The 14841-nt window shown below is 39.1% G+C and overlaps 1 protein-coding gene and 1 long non-coding RNA gene across 2 annotated transcripts in view; one reads left to right on the forward strand and one right to left on the reverse strand.

Annotated features, from left to right (window-relative positions):
• Nucleotides 1-6519: 6519 nt before the first annotated feature.
• On the forward strand, nt 6520-8729 carry LOC127440408 (uncharacterized). The gene is made up of 2 exons (XR_007897128.1): nt 6520-7020; nt 7345-8729. It is a non-coding gene; the product is annotated as an uncharacterized LOC127440408 (long non-coding RNA).
• A 5163-nt stretch (nt 8730-13892) lies between these two features.
• LOC127440398 (rab effector MyRIP-like) overlaps nt 13893-14841 on the reverse strand; it is a 30981-nt gene continuing 30032 nt past the window's right edge. Inside the window, exon 15 of the mRNA XM_051696935.1 lies at nt 13893-14831. Coding sequence (XP_051552895.1) covers nt 14818-14831 — 14 coding nt within the window. The 3' untranslated portion in view covers nt 13893-14817. The remainder of the gene's footprint in view (nt 14832-14841) is intronic.

A 14841-nucleotide genomic window follows, 5' to 3' on the forward strand; every position in this document is an offset into this window, starting at 1 on the left:
TTTATGATTTTATACATCTATTTCAAAATTACAATTAATTTCTTTAGGAGTAAAACTTTTCATTGAGGAACAAAATAGTGCGTGCACCTTTAAGCCTGTGTATTGTAACCATTGATAAATATATATGTAGAACTGGAACGCTGACGCAACAGTAAACTGCCAGCAGAAGGTGAAGCCACCAGAAGTGTTTGAGCACCATCTTGGTCTTCCTCAACTGCCACAGAGCATCAATGACTGACAGCTGAAAACGACCCCGTTTCACCGTCTCCAACCTGCAGATAAGACAGTCGAATTTGCCCTCTAGTGACAATCATGTTTAATGTTTAATTTGCTTGATAATGATAATATTCGTTACAAGGGAAAAGATATACGTAGATCGGATGTCGGAGCATTCACCTGCCCCGGTTCAGCCTATCAGTGCAGCACAACAATCACTAAAGGAAGCAGCAGTTGTACATAATGTAACAGTGATATATTTTTCTCTAAGGGACTTTTATTTTGGTGGGTGGCGCTGTCTACATTGTGCGCAAGAGAGAAGTAGAAGTCAGTCGTGCCTTGGACGTTGGAGAAGACAGTCATGCTGCGCTCGCTGTGCGAGAAGAGAGGCACGCCGTGATCGCTGTGTAAGAAGTAGACATTTTCTCCGCTGAAAATGTAAAGGACGACAGAGGCACACAGTCAGTTTAAGTTTTGTGAGTTAAGTGTACATTGACGTGATCATGTGAAACTGAAGACATAGTTGAAGCAGAAGTTCAGTTTGTTTAATAACTGTGTATACTGAGACTCAAAGCACCGGGGTTGGGGACTAAGATCCTGTCACTTCTAGGTCTTCCATTGTAGTATTCCCCTACTAGGCAGGACCTAAGAGCCCATTACATTTTGGCGTCACGAACAGGATACAAACTAGGCAGTGTATTTATGTTTTTGTGTGTTACGAGTCCCAGGCCTTACAAGCTGAAAGATGGCAGAGCTTGAGGAACTGAGGAGAGAGATGGTTTACAGAACAGGCGGGAGTACTCGAGCAAGCCAGAACTGAACAGAGAGAAGCCCTGTCACTGGCCAGAACTGTAATCGAACTTCAAGCTATCGCGCACTCGACCCCATCTGCCATTTATATTCCCAGAGACAGAAAACTACCAGAATTCAGAGGTCGTTCAGACAAGACAGGAGAATTAAGCATCGAAGAATGGGTTGCATCAATGAAATCAGCCTTCCAAGTGATGAGAGTACCTGCAGAAGATTGTGTAAAATTGGCAAAACAGCATCTTAAGGATGAAGCCAAAGCGACTGTGAGGTTCATGTTGGGTGGCAGTGAAAAGTCTGCTGACGATATCTTTGAAGTCTTACTAGACACATATGGAGACAAAGTGCCAATCGGAACCAGACTGAAAGATTTCTACAAACGTAATCAAATGCAAGGAGAGACAATACGCACAAACGCGTATGACTTACAAGAGAGACTCAACCGAGTTCAGCGCCGAGAGCCAAACTGAGTGCCAGATGCCGAAAGTGTGTTAAAAGAACAACTTGCTCTGTGCCTTCGAGATGATTTTCTAAGGCGTGAAATGAAAAGACGAATTAAAGAGGATGCAAGTTTGACTTTTGTTCAGGTAATGCAAGCTGCAATCACCTGGTCCGAAGAAGAGGAGACACAAGTGTGAAATTATCCAAAACCCAGTACCCACGTTAGAGTAGTTAATGCTGATGCAGAGCAAACTTCCTCTACACTAACCCTAGAAAAACTGCATTAAGCTATACAAAAGATTGCAGCCCGTCAAGAAGAATTTTATCAGACAGTACATGGTAATAGTAGGGTACAGTTGCAACAGAACCTTCCAAAAAGACAACCCCTGAGGGACAGCGATGGCTGATACATCTGTTATTCATGTGGCGAACCCGGGAACACTAGTAGACGTTGTACACGAGGTGCTGAAGCAGCTAAGGTGTCTGTTCAGTCTAGACATTCTGAAAGGATGTCTGAAACTAACATAGGAAACGTTCCAACCTGTACAACACAAGCCAGTTCTGGGCCATCTATGATAAGGAGCCATGTAGCTGAATGGACTGATGAAGTAATGGAAACGTTGAAAAACGGCGCATTTGGAGACTGTTTGACTACTGAAGTTAGAATAGCTGGTGTTGAGACCAACTGCTTGCTGGATACAGGTTCAGAAGTATCCACTATTACAGAGTCACACTTTAGGAAGTACTTTGGTGAGCAAGATCTGAAATTGTCATCTGCCCACTGGGTTAGACTCACCGCAGCTAATGGACTCAACATTCCTGTGCTAGGATGTTTATACGCTGATGTGGAGTGCATGGGAAAGGTTCTCCCAGGGAAGTGCATCTTTGTGCTGACAGACACCAGCCCAGAAGCAGAAGAGATAAGAGGACTTTTGGGAATCATTGGAATGAATATTATCAGTGAGTTTAAGTTGCTGTTTGTGACAGGAAAGGGCATAAAGATAACCAACAAATATGGACAATCTGCAGAGGCAAAGATAAGACGGGTGCTAGCTAGTGTTGAGAACTGAATCTCTGAGCCCTGATGGTAAAATTGGATTCGTTAAAGTTGGTGGAAAGCAGGCCATCACCATCCCTCCACTAAGTGAAAAGGTGTTTGAAAGCTGTTGCAGAGTGCCACCTAAAGTGAAATGCCAGGTATTAATTGAGCCCACCACTGGTGTAAGTTTACCAAAGGGGCTCCTGGTGGCCAATGTGCTAACAAAAACTGAAGGAGGAAAAGTTCCTGTATGTGTAATGAATTCGAGGGACCGAACCATTAAATTTAACCCAAGATGCAGAGTGGCAGTAGTGTCCAAGCCATGGGAAGTGTTAACTAAGAATACACTGGAGTTTGAGGAAAAGGAAAGGACGCTTCATGTTAGACGAGTGGCGCATGTTCAAGCAGTTGAAATCCCTGACAATCCTCCAGTACCAGTCCAGGTAAATTACGAAAAGCTCACACAGAAAAATTTAAAGAGTACCTGATGTTTTCCAAATTCACTGTACTCACTGACCATAATCCACTGCATTACCTGGAGACTGCTAATCTTGGAGCAGTCGAGCAATGCTGGGTGGCTCAGTGAGCTTAATTTCGAGGTTCTGTATAAGCCTGGATGACTGGACACTAATGCTGATGCATTGTCAAGGATTCCCTCCGAGGAAGATCCTGAACAAGTAGACACAGAGAAGGATTTCATCTGACTGGACACTGAGGAAGTACGTGCATGCCTGTGGCCTGCACAAGGGTCCAAGTGGGAAGAAACTGATGTTTAAGTGGCTGTACAAGCATTTATCAAGAAAGTAGTGAACGGTTACAGCTGGGATGAAATTAAAGAGTTGCAAAGAAGTGATCCTTTGATAGGTTCCCTATACAATGCCGTGTCTAAAAACGAAAGACCAAGCCGAGCAGAACAACAGAGTATGCCGTCAGTGTTGAAAAGCTTTGCAGAGAGTTTGACCGTTTTCAGTTGCATCATGGAGTGATGTTTAGATGTATTCTCGACCCAAGGGATGGAGAGAAAATTAGGAAGCTAGTTGTACCGACTCCCTTACAGCATTCAGTTTATGACAGTCAACATGAGCATGGAGGTCATTTTGGAGAAAAGAGTACTCTGACATTGATGAGACGGAACTACTATTGGCCTAACATGTCTAAAGACGTTCAAGAGTGGATAGAACAGTGTAAAAGATGTACCCTTGTGAAGGATGTCTTTCCAAGAATCAGAGCTCCAATGACATGCAGCAATGTCACTGCTCCTTTAGAAGTCCTGGCAATGGACTACACTCAGCTGGAAATGTCCTCAGGAGGGTATGAAAATGTACTAGTTCTGAATGACATGTTTACTCGGTTTACAGTTGCCGTCCCAACCAAGAACCAAACAGCGAGTGCTACTGCAAAAGCCCTCATAAAACATTGGTTTGTTTACTATGGGTGTCCAGCACGTTTGCACTCGGATCAGGGAAGATGTTTCGAAGCGCAAGTGATCAAGGAACTCTGTAAAGTGTATGGTATCGGGAAGAGTCGTACAAGTCCCTACCATCCTCAAGGAAACTCTCAATGTGAAAGGTTCAATCCCACAATGCATGATATGCTGAGAACTTTGACACCTGAAAAGAAGAAAGACTGGAAAACTCATTTACCAGAGCTAGTGTTAGCATACATCAATCATGTTCACTCATCCACTGGCTATGCTCCTTTCTACTTGATGTTTGGGAGGGATGCCCACCTTCCATTAGATGTCCTGGGTGGAAAGGATTTGGAGGAGAGTGATGCAGAAAACTTGGATGATTGGGTGAAGAATCATCACAGCCGACTAAAGACTGCCGTAGAAGTTGTGAATACGGTCGCACAGGAAGCCTCCAAAAGACGGAAGAGAGTGTATGACCTCAAGTCCTCTGGAGCGTTTGTGAGGCCTGGTGACCGTGTGTTGTTATGCAATCACAAACACAGGGGCAGAAATAAGATTCAGCACAAGTGGGAACACACCCTACATTGTAGTTAAGCAGAATCATTCAGACCTACCTGTATTTACCGTCCAACGTGAAAAGGGGGGTCCGTCCAGAGTAGTACACAGAGATCAACTTTGTCACTGCACATTTCCTTTGTTGTCATCTATTACGCCACCTACAACCAGACGCAGATCCGTAAACCGATCAGATTCTGAAACAGAATTCCCAGGTCTTACGTGTTTTCCAGCCGAGTAGAGATGAAAGGGTGGTACAGATGGAAACAAATGGTGTAGAACAAAGACAGAGTGTAATACAAGAACAGGGGAATGTAGCACAAGAGGAGATCCCAGAAATGGAGTTAGGAGTACAAGAAGTTTCAGATGATGCTGATATTTCAGACTCTGAATGTGAAAGTGTTCCAGAGCTCAGATGCCCTCAAAGACAAAACAGTGGTAAATTACCTGTGAGGTATAGGGATGATTATCTGATGAAATAAGGTGAAAATTTAACTGCGATTGTAAAGAGGAATATGTATGAACCTGTTTGAGTTTGAAAATGTTTGAAAAGAATGTGTATTTTGTATAATGTTGCACTTAAAAATTGTGTTTTGTTTATGTTTCAGGAGCAGGCTGTCTGGAGATGTCGATGGTATGGCAGGGTTTAGCAGGGGGAAATGTAACGGTGATATGTTTTTCTCTAAGGGACTTTTATTTTGGTGGGTGGCGCTGTCTACATTGTGCGCAAGAGAGAAGAAGTAGAAGTCAGTCGCGCCTTGGACGTTGGAGAAGACAGTCGCGCTGCGCTCGCTGTGCGAGAAGAGAGACATGCCGTGATCGCTGTGTAAGAAGTAGACATTTTCTCCGCTGAAAATGTAAAGGATGACAGAGGCACACAGTCAGTTTAAGTTTTGTGAGTTAAGTGTACATCGATGTGATCGTGTGAAACTGAAGACGTAGTCGAAGCAGAAGTTTGGTTGATTGCGCCACTGAACGGAGTACGGTGTTAGAGACTGGCCGAGAGCACGAAAGAGAGTTGCTAAAGCCATGAGTTTCATTCAGAACATTGTTGTTTCTGGCGTAATACTGGATTAAAATTTTTGTAGAATCATACTGCGTTTTTGGAGTCATCTATGAACCGTGTCATAGATCGTGATATGTTGTTTTCCCGCGAATCGCTTTAGTGCACTTGTAAGTGTGCTAGAACAAGAGTTAGTTTTGCATGGAGTGATTTTTTTCCCTTTTTCTGAGTATTTTTAGCAATGAGAAGAGTCTGACAATTGCAGACGATCAAAATTTGCTTTCAAGAAGTGTTTTTCTTGTTTTTGTGGATCGACCCTATTCAAGTGGGCCGCATGCATGCTGTGACTGAGCCACGCCATTTTGTTCCAGAAAGTTCCAGAGTTTTCCCGAGCTGCGCTGAAGCTTCTCGTGTTTTTTTGTGTTTATTACCCTGCCAACCAGACGACATCTCCTCATTGTCCTGTCTCAGATGTTTTGTTTCATTGTTACAAGTCATCATAAATCATAAGTCATCACAAGTTGTCACAAGTCATTGCAAAGTCGACGTATCAAAGTCATCGTTGCTACAGTCTGGTACAAATGTTCTTTATACACACCTATATGAACATTTTACTGAGTTAGATTGAACTGAACTGAGTTATTATCTGAATTGTGAACCTGAACTGTGATTTTGAACTATTTGATGTGAATCTGAGTCAAATGGAAACTGAATCATAAAGTTGATTCAAAAGATTTGAACGAAGTTAAGAGTCATCAGAGTTATTTGAAGTGAATCATTTGAATTGTACCACAAGAGTCTTTGATTTGATTCAGAGTTTGTTTAATAACATCCAGTGTTACTAGTGAGTTAATTTACATGTCCAGATATTGAAATTCATTTTAAAGAATTTATATCTGAGGGGTGTTATATAAAGTGTTTGAAATTGTTAAGCCTTGAAGACTCATAAATATTGTAAGACAAATTCAGAGAACCTGTTATTTGTTTTATTATTTTATTTCATTATTTCATTTAATTGTAACAAACCTTTTCAGAAGAATTCCCAGTTTCCTAAAAAAGAAAAAATACATTATTAATTGTTAAAAGTAATACAGTTGATAATTATATGTGGAACTTACCTTGGAGTAGGGGCATCTCACACTATTAGGATTAGGGGGGTGGGAATGTGAGCTTAAGTTATTACTTTGCATCACTTTTAGTCTTCAGGAAGCCACCATGTTGACACTTAATTGCCCACACTTCTTATTCCTGCAGTATATTATACAATAAGTATGCTAAAACATATACACACTTACTGTGTATACTGTGCAAAAGGCGATAGAGAGAGTGTCAGAGCGCTGTCGTGCTAGCCAGTATGGGGACTTTTATCATGAAACGCGCTTATCGCGGATAGCCGGAAGAAACGCTGTTCATTACTCGGAGATCGGCAGACTGCCTCCGCCACTGCTCGCGATCGGGTTTTCTGCTTAAACTAGTGTTGGAGACGTGCATCGTCATTAATATCAGCCACAGTTTGGATGTAATCTGTGTTGTGTGCGTCCTATAAGAGTGAGTACATATAAACCTGCAATGTTAACTGATTGATGCTTGGCTTTATCAGTGATGACGCAGTTATTAGCAGTTCAATGTTGCGTGATAATTATATTATCTACATGCTATTCTTGTAACACACCTGTTGATGTACAATGTTCTGAGTTATAATGTTTATAATGCTATAAGTCGTTTGGATAATTAATAATAGTGGATGCACTGGTATACTAAGTGTTTATACATCATTATGTTACTGTAAGAGGGGAGCAGTCTATAGTTGTGTATGCATAATAATACTTGTAATGGTGGTTTTATTAGAATATTGCTCTTTGTTTCTGGCAGGAGAAACCACACCGTCCACCACAATCATACATCTCATGCTTCTACTGATATGTACCCAGCCCTCTCAAGAAGACAAGATCTGTGAAAGACAGTACTTAATTCTCCCTCTAACTGGCTCACGCCTCCCATCATTCTCAGCAACCCCTGTATGCTTATTAGCAGTGGTCCCAGAGCCTATACTGAGCAGAGAGTATTCATTCCTCTGGATGTTTCCAAGGAGGCCTCCTTGTCTCTATCACATACACCACTTTGGGCCCACTGCAGTCCTCAAGTCTATCTGTCCACATCCTGTTAGTAGGAACTGACTGATGTGCATGTAAAGGCTGACTCCCCTCTCTGATTTGATTATACCGCATCTGTGAAAATAAACCTGTTCAAACTGCTACTTCCCTCTGTGGTGTTCTGACCGACACACCTGGTTCACTGCGATTCAAGCTAGCCCTAACAGTATAAGGTAGCCCTTCGCTACATATACTGAGACTCAAAGCACCAGGGGTGGGGACTAAGATCCTGTCACTTCTAGGTCTTCCAGGGTAACGTTGTAGTATTCCCCTACTAGGCGGGACCTAAGAGCCTGTTACAATAATTTACGAGTTGGCTATTTCGTATGGTCTAGCATGATGTTGTTGGCATAAACTCCTACAACTTCATCACATGCAAATTCTCTGATGTCTAATGCGGAAGTAAACGTGAGTTCCGCGCATGAGGCGTTAAGGACATTCTTATTAAAATTATACCCTTACCCAAACCCCTTATCTAAACTTATCCAATCAGTAGAGTGTGTAAACATGATAGGAAGCTGTTGTGTGTGACGGAAGCAAGCAATTGTCACATATTAGATGGAAAGGATGTCCAGCGACGTCACTGGCTGTAGTGAAATTCGTAGGAATTCAGACCAGTGCAGTCGCACAATATCATACGAACTAGCCAAATTTAGAAGATTCATATGAATCCTGACGATTTCGCCATGAGAGTGTGTTGCGTAAAACCGTCCACAAGTTGAAATGTAAGTAGGAAAAGCTGTAATATCTGCTTGTTTTGGGGTGACAACACATCCTTTCCCTCAGAGGGAAAGTCAGACCGGGATTTTTAAATTGCCTAAAATGCCAGGGATTTGCCTGTTTTCATATTGAAGTGCTCTCTGTAGTCATATATGGATACATGTAATGAATAACGTGTTCTTTTGCCATTTAAACCTAGCATATTAGTTAAGCTTTGTGTGTCTCCCTCAATCTCAGCGCCCACTGCACGTGTGATAGAGGGAGAGAGAGAGAGCGCACTCTTATTCAAGTAACTACGAGAAAAAGGCACTTTTTGATGAAAATATAAAACAAGTAACCTTGAACAAACACTTCGATGTTTGCAATAAATATGTCTGAAAATGTGTGTTTGTATCTTTCCTCAGTTTCAGTGAACTTGTTTACATTCAGCTGATCTGTCCACTGATGAAGTTTTTAGAGGGACTGTAGATATACATTTTACTCGCTCGGGTTTTCAAGAAAGAGGAAAAATTCCCGACTTTAAATAAAGACATTCAAGCGCACACTCGTTCTTACACAGATGAAGATATCAATAGCATTCTTTTTCCTGATTCGTAACCTACGGCTTCCACTACGGATGATCTCACCCAGAAATTAAAATATCTGTGCTCCAAGAAAATTAGATTGCAACTTCATGGAGTGATTCTCAGTGAGTATGTGAGATCTAAAGAATTCCGATGGAACTGCGTATTCAAAAAGTACCAACCATCGGTCTAAGTGATGAGGAATTTTGCACAAAGTGGTGTGAAATTCTAAATAAAGCATCTTTGTACATGATGGTACTCATTATTGAATTTACGCATCAATAGTTAATTAATGTCCGTCAAGAAACTGTTGAAACCAGGGATAAGATGGGCAATTGTACAGAATCGACGATTGTGCAGACCACTGAGAAGGATTTGGAAGCCATGATAAGTTCCTTTAAAGAGGATGTACAGAAGAAGAAATTAAGCAAGCTTTGCAGAGACACCATTGATTATTGTGACGGGAAAGTTAACCCATGGCGTCTGAACTCTACTTGGTCTAATAACCCCCCCCCCCCCAAAACCCGTTCATTTCAGGCAAAAGTCAATATATACATCTGGATCTAGTTCTGAGTATCAATCTGACACCGATCTTTATTTTTTTATGCGAGAAAAAGGACGATACCCCAAATGTGGGACCTCCTCAATGACAGTACAACACATGACGAGGAGACGGACGCACCAGGGATGGCGCAGTGGAGGACGCTAGATCTTTGAGTCAGTTAAGGAGAACCCGCAAGATCTGAACTTAGTCTTCAATTTATCCAACACCAGCCTCTCTACTGCAGAAGAAAACTGCTCAACAAAGGTTTGTCTTATGTCCGTCCAACATCTACGGATCCCTTTCAGCTGAAAGTTCAAATGTTTAAATTCTATAGATCCATTAAATTGAAATACTTTTACTATGAAGATGAACAGAGACAAGATCAACCAGTGTCTGGGAATCAATCTTTTAAGGCTAAAAGTTATATTTGTCGACCTGTTAATAACGCAGCAATTGAAACTTTTTGTAATTTGGTTGATGTGGATATTGATAAAATTCTGAAAATACCTAAGCCCGATTATTGTGGCCTGAAAGAACAACAGACATTGATACATCTTAAAAAGAAGCAATATGTAATATGGAAACCTGCCGATAAGGGCGGGGGGTTGGTTCTAATGAGAGGGAAAAAAAAACAACTATGTCTCTGAGATTAAATCACAGCTTTCAAATGACTTTCAAATCTGTTACACGAAATTGGACTCGAATCCAACTTCGCTTTCAAAAAAAAAGAGACTGATGCCTTTTTGCATGACGCATGCGATAAAGGTTTGATTAGCCCACTGGAACTGAAGTATCCTATTGAGGATTTCCCTGTAACTCCTGTGTATGTCTTGCCTAAATTTCATAAAACTTTGTTTCATCCTCCTGGTCGCCCTATAGTGGCCTCTAATTAAAGTCTTTTGGAACCCATATCGCATTATGTCAATCGAATTCTTAAACCGTTGGTGGAACAACTTCCATCTTATTTGAAGGATACGGGTGATTTTATACAAAAGTTGAAAGATGTCCACTTTGAAAGTTGTGATGCAAATATCCACATTAGATGTGGGTTCCTTTATACACCAACATCCCGCATAATATGGGTTTGGAAGCTCTTGAGTTTTTCCTTGAATCAAGAATTGATAAAACTCATCCATCTAATTTTATTCTTGACATGACGTCCATGCTTCTTTTTAAGGATTATTTCTTATTTGAGGATCGTTTTATCTCCAGAAACAGGGAGCTGCAATGGGTTCAAAATTTTCCCCAGACTATGCTTGTCTTTTTATGGGTTTTCTGGAACAATTTTGTTTATATAATAACCCTTTTTCCAAATACACTTTGATGTGGAAAACATATGTCGATGATGTTTTTTGCATTTTCAGGGGATCTAAAGAAAACTTTGGGGATTTTATTATCTTCCATAATAACATGGCTTTCTATCAAATTTAATGCTGAAATAGACCCAAATTCAGTATCCTTTTTGGATAGAGGAGAGCAGGGCACAAACTAACACTTTTTGGTTTTCTTAATTTTGTGTAAATGTACTTGGGGTTAGATGTATTTTCCTTTTTTCACATTAATTCCACATGTGTCTATTACACATACACTATATTGCCAAAAGTATTTGCTCACCAATCCAAATAATTGAATTCAGGTGTTCCAATCACTTCCATGGCCACAGGTGTATAAAATGAAGCACCTAGGCATGCAGACTGCTTCTACAAACATTTGTGAATGAATGGGCCGCTCTCAGGAGCTCAGTGAATTCCAGCATGGTACTGTGATAGGATGCCACCTGTGCAACAAGTCCAGTCGTGAAATTTCCTCGCTACTAAATATTCCACAGTCAACTGTCAGTGGTATTATAACAAAGTGGAAGCGATTGGGAATGACAGCAACTCAGCCACGAAGTGGTAGGCCATGTAAAATGACAAAGCGGGGTCAGCAGATGCTGAGGCACATAGTGCGCAGAGGTCGCCAACTTTCCGCAGAGTCAATCGCTACAGACCTCCAAAGTTCATGTGGCCTTCAGATTAGCTCAAGAACAGTGCGTAGAGAGCTTCATGGAATGGGTTTCCATGGCCGAGCAGCTGCATCCAAGCCATACATCACCAAGTGCAATGCAAAGTGTATGTGGTCTTGTTTCATGAATACAGCGTATACTTTTTTTGCCATCTACCTTGAAAAAAAGGTAGAACAAAAAATGTTACAACATGCCCCACAGACAGCGTATAGAGTATAAAACAGTTTGTTACTTGTAGTTCTGAGAATGTCATTTATATAATTTCTTGTCCATGCAACAAACAATATGTGGGAAAAACATTTAGACAAATTAGAACACGTATAATTGAGGATATAAGTGCTGTGAGAAGGAAAGCTCAGAAACTTCAAATTGCACACCACTTTTTAGAAGCTGGTCATTTAATATCTGCTTAAAATTTTTTGGTTATTAAACAAGTTAAGCATCCACGTGGGGGGGCGGGGAAGAGTGGATACTCCTACAGAAAGAATCCAGATGGATATTTCATTTAAAATCTTTACATCCCCTGGGAATGAATGAAGATTTGTCCCTTAGCTGTTTTCTATAGGAATATTATGACGCATTTCGATTCGAACATGCCTGTGATTGAATCATGGTATATTTGCAAATATAACTATATGCAATTTACTTTTGAAAATACATGTAGACATTTTGAATTTCAGGTGATTGTTGTACTATGCCCATGTTCTTGAATTATGCATGACCAACATTTGTATTGACATAATTGACATTTCCCAAAGAATAATGTATGTATGACACAGAATGTAATTCTTTAATGATATATGTGCATACAATAATTCTTCTTTGAGTAATCAATATTATTGGTATATGGTTGTGATACAGTATATATATAATGGGTATTTTTTTAATATGTAATTAGTGTCCTTCTTTATCTCCTGAATATATAAACGTAGTTTCTTTGTAACTTTTCTTTGTTACTTCTGTAATATAATTGAATGCCAGTATACCATATAAAGAGACAATATGTATCTATAACATTTAGCAAACATTTGTATATTCTTAAGTCTATTCTATTAGGAGAAATACACTAAATACTCCCTCTCTATAAATAAAAGCTGGTGTGGTATTGACGATGTAAATCGAAAAAGTTTTGTCTTAGCACCGAGCACTTTTTGGCCTCTCATAGCAATATGGCGGTGCAGTAGCTTCACTGTTATGACGTCATCAGCAACCCAGTTCTATCAGTGATTGTAACACCTCATTTCTTCGTCAAGCTTTTCTAGCATGCAGTTTAATTTACACAACTTTTCACCTCACCAATACTTTATCTATAATAATAAGGACATTCTATGTAAACAAAAGGCTATTTTCTTTGAAAATTGGTTTCGAAATAATATTGTTTTGGTGGACCAATTATTTAACTCAGATGGCCTTCTTTTTACTGATAAGGAATTCATGGCAAAATATAATATTCCCATACCATCAAGGGAATTCGCAACTGTCTTTGCCGCAGTTTCTTCTAAAATATATATGTTGTTTAAACAGCAAAAAGATTAGATTATCAGCAACTCCCACCCCTCTCCCCAAATCACTTCCTTGTAGGAAAATATGTTTCTCTTGTCGTTGTAATAATTATAACAGATCAATAAGAGCCCTTTTCCAGAAGGATGTTGTTTTGAGACCAAATGGAATTGCATATTGGAGTCAGTTTGTGAGTGATGTTGACTGGAAAAAAAGTCTGGCATCTGCCCAATCGCTATCTCTTAACAAACAAGGTTAAAGAATTATCTTTTAAACTCCACAGAATATACACTGCTAAACATTATTTAACCAAGTTTAAAAAAGATATAGATGAAAGTTGTAGCTTTTGCAAGCAGAAGCCAGAGACAGCTGTTCATTTATTTTGGCACTGCCCTTATGTGTCTTTTTTTCTTTCTTTTTTTTTTTTTTTTTGTTTTTGGCAAAATGTGCTTGATTTTATTGTTGGAAATGTTTATGAAAATCTTACATTACAGTGGAAAGATGTTCTTTTAGGTATTATTGTAAACTCCAAAGATAAACAAACCTGCACTTATTTTATATATATTTTTTTATTTTAATGGCTAAATTTCACATTCATAAATGTAAATTTTCAGGGTAAAAAACATGTTTTATAGTATTTAAAAATGAAGTGAAGCATTATATTGAGTCAATGTTGCCCTCAAAGAAACAAAAAGTTATTTGAATTTTACAAGCATGTACACTCTTTAAGTATTCTTATAATATTGTTTATGCCTCCCCCTAGCATTTGAAATGTTGTATTGTATTTGTATTGTTTGTTTTGATATTTTCTTCAATAAAAAAAATAAATAAAAAAATAAATAAAAATTGTAACACCTTGTAGTACTTCCTGTTGTAAACAGGGAAGCATAGAAGTTAAAGGATATAGTTTTGCAGCCTAAGTAAGACCTTGTGTACTCTTGTGAAACCGATTGCAATAAATCTAAATGTATGTGGATGAGCCTGTTTTATTGATTTATTTATTTATTTTATTTGTTGCAGAGGCACAGCTAGGCCTACAGTATAAGAAGAATCTTCAGAGACTCTTCTCGTGTTCTTAATTTAAATACTGTTGCAGTGAAGTAGTTAGTTGCAATTTGTTAATTACACTTTCTATTCTACAGCAAGAAAAACAACTGCGTTTATGTTTCCAATTAATTACTCAACAACTAAAGTGTAACTGAAATAAAATTGACTAAAAAATGTAAATGTATTAATGTACACATATACAATAAATCAATATCTTTGCAATAGCATGAAAATATTTCTAGTACAAAATCTTCAATATCACCATAGCAGGATTTACATGATTCTTTATGCAAACATGAAAATGTTTGTGTTCTGCATGACTGTGATTCATATAGCTGAGGCGTGGTCAGAATGATAAAATCTACTCTAACAGACAAATCATGGTCAAAACATTATCCAGAGAGTGTTTGGTCAGCTGTGCAGTTAAGTACTTTCTGTAACAGTAATTTAATTAAAGGCTTAATTAAATGATCAGTTCAATTCACAGTAATTGATGAGTTCCACAACATTGTCTAATATATTACATGAATAATTTTGATGACTCTGTCTAAATGATTCTGACAGTAGTGCAGACCATGAGAAAGGTAATAAAGCAACCTGATCCTGAATGTTATCTTTGTAATCATACTGCCTTGTAAATGTAATATGGCATCAACTTGTTAGCAATACTTCAGTCCTTTTTAATCTATTCAATCAGAGCTTATTTAATTTAATATTTGCTATGCATGTAGCTTCAAGGCACAGGTGATCATGTGCTTTACTGAGCACAGTCATTTGATTCCTGACAGTTCCTGATGTCTGCCACAACCCTCTTTAGGCTTCTTTATCTAAAAGTGG

This window comes from Myxocyprinus asiaticus, chromosome 5 (genome assembly GCF_019703515.2).
Source record: "Myxocyprinus asiaticus isolate MX2 ecotype Aquarium Trade chromosome 5, UBuf_Myxa_2, whole genome shotgun sequence".
Classification (NCBI taxonomy): domain Eukaryota; kingdom Metazoa; phylum Chordata; class Actinopteri; order Cypriniformes; family Catostomidae; genus Myxocyprinus; species Myxocyprinus asiaticus.